This window comes from Phalaenopsis equestris, unplaced genomic scaffold, assembly GCF_001263595.1.
Source record: "Phalaenopsis equestris unplaced genomic scaffold, ASM126359v1 Scaffold000631, whole genome shotgun sequence".
NCBI lineage: Eukaryota > Viridiplantae > Streptophyta > Magnoliopsida > Asparagales > Orchidaceae > Phalaenopsis > Phalaenopsis equestris.
Window position 1 is genome coordinate 42,955 of NW_018165071.1, and position 7,726 is coordinate 50,680.

A 7,726-nucleotide genomic window follows, 5' to 3' on the forward strand; every position below is an offset into this window, starting at 1 on the left:
TTTTTCTTTTTAACCGCCGTTTAAGCGCGAGGCTTCTAGCGCTTAGGCGCGGTCTTTTCTGTTTAACCGACGTTTAAGCGCCGGATATGGCGCTTTGGCGCCAAAATTCTTTTGCACATTTTTCATCTTTTTGCTCCAAATTTGATTCTTTTTCACTCTTTTAAGCATTTTTCACCCTTTTTTACGCATTTTCCCCCCTTTTTTACTTGTATTTGTAAGAAAAAACTAAAATAACTTCCATTAAAACACAATATCTCAAAAATAGGTATAAGAATGTGTCTAAAAATAATATATATTTTAGGTGTATCATGCAGCAAGCTCCAAGTCTTGCGTAGAATAGTTCCTTTCATGATTCTTCAGTTGTCATGATGTATAAGCAATGAACCTACCATGTTGCATAAGTACACAACCCAAACTTCTCGAAGCCGCATTGTTGAAATCTGAAATCCATCAAAATTAGAAAGAATGACCAAAATTAGAGCTGAAATTAAACAAGTCTTTAGCTTCTGAAAAACATTCTCGCAATGATTAGACCAGTCAAACTTCATCGCCTTCTGACTCAACCTTGATAGTGGCATAGCAATCTGTGAAAACCCCTCAACAAACTCCTGTAATAATCAGTCAAACCTAGAAAACTCTTGACCTCATTAACAATAGTAGGACTTGGTCAATCTGCAATCACCTTAACCTCATTCTGATCAACAGATATGTCGTCTCCATTGATAATGTGCCCAAGAAAACCTACACTTTTAAGCCAAAATTCACATTTAGAAAATTTAGCATAAACTACATTCTTCTTCAAAACCTGTAGCACAGAATGTAAATGATCTGCATGACTGCCTCCATCACTCAGATACACCAGAATATCATCTATAAAAATGTTCATAAAGTTATCCAGAAACTGTCTAAAGTCCTGTTCATCAAGTCCATGAAAACTATTTGAGCATTTGGCAGTCTAGACAGCATCACCACAAATTCATAGTGGTCGTATCTAGTCTTGAAAGAGGTATTTTCTAAGCCTTCTTCTTTAATCCTCAACAGATGATAGTCTGACCTTAGATCAATCTTTGAAAATATTGAAGCCCTTCCCGCTGATAAAAAAAATCGTCAATTCTCGGTAGTGTATATTTATTTTTAAATGTGAGTTTATTTAACTCTCTGTAGTAAATGCAAATCCTGAAGCTCCCTTCTTCACATATAACACTTTAGTTCCAAGCTGAGGTGCTAGGCCTGATGAATCCCTTATGTAGTAACTCCTTTAGTTGGGTTTTTAGCTCCTGCAACTCTTTAACTGTCATTCTGTAGAGTGCCTTGGATATAGATTCAGAACCTGGTAAGAGTTCAATGCTGAAATCAATCTCACATTGGTGGTAGCCTAGTAAATCATCCATAAATACCTCTGGATATTCTCTTACCACTAGAAGATCACCCAAAGGCTTCACTTCCTTAGAAACATATGTTACCTGAGCAAGAAATCCCTTACTTTCATGATTCAACAATTTGCAAGTATTTATGCAGGTAATTATCATAGATTCCAATCATTTGTTACCATAAAATTTAACTTGCCTCCCCAGATCAATTTATTTTGACAGTCTTCTTATTTTAATCAATAGTGACAAAAGTTTTCAAACATCTAATCCATGCCTAAAATCGTATCGAATTCCACCAAAGGTAACACAATAAGTTGGGCATTAAAATCCTTTCCACCAATCATATGCTTAACCTCGCATGATTGATCAACTTCCAGAAAATGACCATTTGACATTCTAACTGATAATATCACAGACATTGAAATAACATTCAATTGCATCACTTTATTCAGTTCATCCTATAAAAGAATGGAATGCTTCCAAATCAAATAACACTCTTATCGGCCTACTTTGAAGATGTATGATACCTATCATTTAAAATCACCACATTAAACATTTAGAGTCGGCTTATTAATATATTTAAACCCTTACTTATTTTGTGTATGACATGGCATGAATCCTATGATGCTTAAAGTGTACCATTTAAATTTGTTAAAAGGAAAACATACCTGTGACATCATGAAAGTCCTTAGCTACTTACTATGATAATGCATATACTCTGGGCTGAACCTGTTGCTAAGTCTAATATGTATTTAGCACTGACTCTAATGATTTAGCTGCCCTTGGTCTACCATAACTCCTCTGAGGTTGTGCAACACTGTTTCTGGAATATGCTGGAGCCTTCTGACGCAATTTAGGGCAATTCTTCGCGTGTGTTCTGGCTTGTGACACCTAAAGCATGTGTTGGATCAAGACAAATATTCACCTTTGTGTGACATTTTACACTTGTCGCACTTCTTCACTTCAAACTGAGTGTCAACGTTGTTGGTTCTATCCTTCTTAGCACTTTTACCAACTGATTGAAAAAACTGCCTCAGAGAGCCCTGAGGAAACCTGGCTCTAGATTTCTTTTCTCCAAAGCACTTTTCTTGGAACCTTATCATATACCTTTTTTCGAATTCAACAAAAATCATATGTAAATCCTCCTTATTCTCCCTTTGCTTCTCCATCAAATATCTCAATAAATGTGTAGCTTTCATAATAGACTTGTCCGACATGAATCCAAGCTGATTTTGAGAAATTTTTAGTGAAAATTTCTTTCCAAAGTGAAGGCCCAAAATATAAGACTGCTATCTATTAAGAAAAGATAGTTCTGACTATCCTATTCTCTTTTTTTTTTAATGCTTCGTGTTTATCTTTGTAAGATTAAAAAAATATTTGGTGAACTTATGTTGGCCTAAATAACTTAAAAGCTTAACAACATGAACTCGCTAACTCAACATGAGTGCGCATAAATTAGCTCAGATAGCTATGAAATCAATCCGATCTTCTCCCTGGACTCAATGAGAACTCGCGGACCAATTTAAGGTGAACCCGCTATTCAAGGACGAGAAGAATTTCCTAGCTGAGCATGGAGAGCTCGCCAAAGTTGTGTTGAACTCACTAGGATGAACATGCTCAAGGGAAGGCACTGAAACTCAAAAACAACTCATCAACTTCGGAGACTTGGAACAACTAATTTAAAAAAACTCATGTACACATTCTAGTATGCAGTTAGGTTATATGCTTCATGTATTTTACATTGAGGAACCAATTGATCTCTTTATAATTTCCTTGTATTCATACAATATAGTTTATAGCTTTTCTTACCGCTCTTAAACTCTAGCACGAACTTGTAAGTAGTGTATTGTTGAAAAAGCCTAGGGTTATGCAATTTCACAATATTAGGTCATTTTTGTTATGAATCAATTCAAATGAAATTCTATTGCTTCCTTTTCTCTCTCTTTTTTTTTTCTTCTTTTCATTGAGTGCTATTAAAGTATTGGTGTAAACTATGAAAATTCAGGATCCAACATTTATGTTAAGGAAACAAGAGTGGTATTGGGAGTAGATTAACTTTGAATTTTCTCATACTGTCTAGCTGTTATTTGATTAGCTTTGGGATTAAGGTGGGCTAATTTGATCAAGGAAAAACCCTTAAGAAAACCAAAAAATTTGTCCTAATCTTAACACAATCTATCAAGATCAGCTGATATGTTTTTAGGTGCTAATCATATTTTAATTTTGAGCATCTTGATTGAAATTGATTCAGTAGGATTTTTGTTAGATTTAACACCAATTGTAACAATTAATAAATGAATAAAAAAGGAGGCAACTGCCTATGGTGGTGTCTTATTAGTTTTAGATAAATTGTTAATTTGATATTCATGTGGTAAACTCTCTCTCGGTCTATTGAGTAGGCACATTTATCACAAGAATTTAACAAAATCAATTTATGAATTACAGGAGATTCACAATATATGAGATAGAAGACAATAGAAAGTCCTTTCCGGGATAAAGTATTTTAGGCTAACAAAGTGACGGGAGTAATCAATAATCTGAAACAAGGGTTTCTGTTAATTTCAGGAAGAAGTAATGAGATTGGAGAGCAAGTTTTTGCCAAAAAAATTGATTATGCCGATTTTTTTTGGGAAATTTACGTACATACCCTACAATATTTATGTATTTACATATCTAACACTTAAATTTTGATATCTGCACTTATAACAATTTGTTGTCAGAAATTGATTCATGAAAAGTTATATTTCATGTAAATGTAAATGTTTTGGTGTAAGATATGTAAAACATAAGAATTCTATGGTATGCATGTAAATGCCCCATTATATTGTTGGAGATTATTGCAAGAAGATGCTAGAAGTTTATATTATGTTGATTTAGGCTACTTGGTTTGTTGTCAGTTATCTTACATTATATTAGATCCATCGTCTCAATATAAATAATTCTTGACGAAATGGAGGAATAATTTGAAAATCTGTATCAACCAATTGATTGAATTAGCTTTTTCAAAAGACTCCAATCATAACGTCAACGGAACAGAAAGGGCACTTCTTGATTTATATCTTTGTCTGGTTTGAAAAAAGATGCTCAATTCAATGCAAATAAATGTAAGATATTTATTGTAAAATAATGTATGATTGTTTTTATAATTAGTGATTATATTTTGTGTAGAAGAATTTAATGGTGATAGCAAAACCCGTTGTAATACTTGGAGGAAGAGCTCAAACACAAAGATGCTCAAGCAGAGAGAGTCAAAAATAAGACTATAAGAGCAAAAGTAAAAGCTCAAGCATAAAGAAATTTTTGAAATATTTATTCTAGTTTAGATTTTTGTGTTTTGAACTTATACAATCATTTTAAATTTCAGTTTTCACCTTATAGAATTTATGAAGAGCGTTTTTTTATGGATTTGGAATACATCATGAATTAATGCGCGTGGTTGACACCTTTTGCTATTATTGTCCTCGCATCATGTTTTTCTTAAAATATTTTTCTTTTTGAATGATGAAGTCTAAAAATCATCCTAATGCAATGAAACAGTGCTGTTGTGTAATGAAAAATTTTAACTTCTAAATTAAAAAAAAAAAAAAGCTTTCAGAAAATTGTTCTCAGTTTGATTTGTGCTTGGTGGCCTACATAGGCCAATCGTGCTAGGATTGGTTAGATATCTTTTATGCATATTGTTACTATTTTCATTCATTCTTCCAAATCATTCATTAACTTGCTCTACATCCTAGTTACCTCCCAACCTCACTCTAAGCCATCAAAATCACATCAAGCCCCTCCTTGAAGTGTTTGCTACGGTTAGGTGTAATCATATTTAGTCTTGTTCTCTACCCCCTCCATATGCTCTTAAATTTTATAGAACTCTATGAAAACTTCACATTGGAACATTATATTCTAAACTAGTGCTCCATGTCCATTTCTCTCTTTTGTTCTTCATAAAATTCATTACTTAAAACGATCAACTTTCGTGAAAGTGCAATAAGTGAACTACACGTGAATAGTTCTATTCACATATGGGTTGAGCGTGGATTTAAGCACCCTTAATCTGCTAAGCTGCTAAATTCATCTTGTCTCAAGTGCAACCACACATAAAAGGCTCTGATGAACACGAACATTTGAGATGAGGAATTGTGTTATGTACCGCATGGTCATAAGAATGACATGCTGTACTTTTATTCTTCTCATATTTTAACAATTATTACAGCTTGGCTTATGGACACTGGTAATTCTGGCTATCATATTTAAAAACAAGCCTCAACATGGGCATTTCGGCTGTATTAGATATTATAAAAGAAAAATATATAACATTTTAGTCTGAAATTTTTTCTATCAAAACTACTACCTTCTGGAAATGTAGCACTTATTTAAGTCATATTGCTTCTTCAGACAAGAGGAATCAAAATTTGGTTGCTTGCAGCATGCTCATCATTGCTGCTTAAGGTGCACAGTAATAATGGTGACAGATAAAATGAAACTTAAATGACCACGGTCACCTATAATGCTGAGTGCTTGAATTATTTCTTGCCTTTAAATATATATTATATACTGCTAGTGATGAGCGTCAGGCGGCTTGCCCTGTTACATTTCCAATTTTTCCAGCACTCTGCACCTGTTTAATTCCTTTAGATTTGTTATTTATTATCTCTAATTTTTCCAATTCCATGGCTCTCGAACTCTAAGCCCATTTAATTCCATTAGATTTGAGGTGTAATCACTACTTACATATTTTGTTTTTGTTTTTTTTTTGAAAGAAGCAAACTGCAATGAAGACATAAAACATCCAAATAAGTCATTATTTATGAATAGGGTTCATTAAACTGGAAAAAATCTGTTAGGATTAGTATGGCAAGCTACACAGAAGCTCCATTGGAACTTGTTAACTTGGTAAACAGTGCCTTGATCAATATAGAATGTATCAGTTTTAATGACGGTGTAGCGAACACCTGTGTCACAGGGAATGGCTGAACACCTGTGTCTCAGGGAATGGCTGAACTGGGAATTTTTAGATTTAGGCGCATAACTACAGAAATTAAATGTGAAATTTTGAGAGGCACTTAACATGGTATTAACGTTACATTCATAATTTTTTTCATAAAAAAAAAAAAAAACTAATTAGAGATGCAATGATAGGGGTCTATAATTTAGAGAAAGTGATTCAGGAAGTATGGGTTGAGTGGGAGAACTCAAGCATACCCGAGTTTTCAATTGGTTGATTTTAGCATGCATCTTCTTGTGGCTTTTTTTTTTTTCATTGTATTTCAACTTTTACCGTTGGCATTTTACTTATTCTACTTGTACCCACAGCGAAATACTGACTGACATGATATTTCTTGTAATGAAATGGCAGTAAACTTTAATGGCTGCTTTACCTCTGGCAACTGCTGAACTGTGTGATGCAAATCCCCACTTAATCTTGAATGGCGAACTCCGCGCACTCCATCCTACTTTCCAAATCTACGGTCGGAGGCAGGTTTTCTCTGGCCCAGTCGTGACTCTCAAGGTCTTTGAGGACAACGTCCTTGTGCGCGAGTTCCTCGAGGAGAGGGGAAATGGCAGAGTTTTAGTTGTAGATGGCGGCGGAAGCATGCGCTGTGCCATTCTAGGAGGCAATCCTGTACAACAAGCTCAGAATAATGGCTGGGCTGGTATAGTTGTTAATGGTTGCATACGCGACGTTGATGAAATCAATGGATGCGATATAGGTGTCAGAGCTCTTGCTTCACATCCAATGAAGGCAAATAAGAAGGGGATTGGAGAAAAACATGTTGCAATAAACATTGCAGGAACCAGAATCAGTGATGGTGAGTGGATCTATGCTGACACTGATGGAATTCTAATTTCTCGGTCTGAGTTAACTGTTTGAGCTTCAGTGCAGCTGCTGTATTTTTATGTATCATCACTGAATTCCCTCTCTGTTGAGCTTCCAATCTGCTTGTCTAAACTTTGAGCTGCATCTTAATGAAGGAAGCTGCATCTTAATGAAGGAATAATGTAATTTAAGCTTCAGCTGATGCAGAGTCATCAGAACCAGTTGTTTGCATCGATTATCTTAGTCAATTTTTCCTATAAATCATCACAACATTTGATGTTGCAACTTTATCTACATATTTATGTGAGCTGTTATTATTAAATCTATTGCACAATCATAAGCTTATATTTGTTCTTAATCGGTAAAGAGAAACGTATTTTTTATGCATCATTTTATTTATTCTAAATAAAATTCCGGCTCGGTATAATTTAGAGGAAATCATGAATAATAACACATTCAAATAATGTTGAAAGCCCAACTAAAATATTACAAAAAGAATGGAAAGTACCAAGTACCTTGGCTTTTAGCTCTAATACCAAATGAT

The 7,726-nt window shown here is 34.3% G+C and overlaps 1 protein-coding gene across 2 annotated transcripts in view; it reads left to right on the top strand.

The window, feature by feature from the left end:
* LOC110030013 (putative 4-hydroxy-4-methyl-2-oxoglutarate aldolase 1) overlaps positions 1 to 7,452 on the top strand; it is a 34,630-nt gene extending 27,178 nt beyond the window's left edge. For both annotated transcript variants that reach the window (XM_020732548.1, XM_020732547.1), the window contains exon 2: positions 6,721 to 7,452. In XM_020732548.1, the coding sequence (XP_020588207.1) occupies positions 6,730 to 7,236 (507 nt within the window). In that variant the 5' untranslated portion in view covers positions 6,721 to 6,729 and the 3' untranslated portion in view covers positions 7,237 to 7,452. The remainder of the gene's footprint in view (positions 1 to 6,720) is intronic.
* The last annotated feature ends 274 nt before the right edge of the window (positions 7,453 to 7,726 follow it).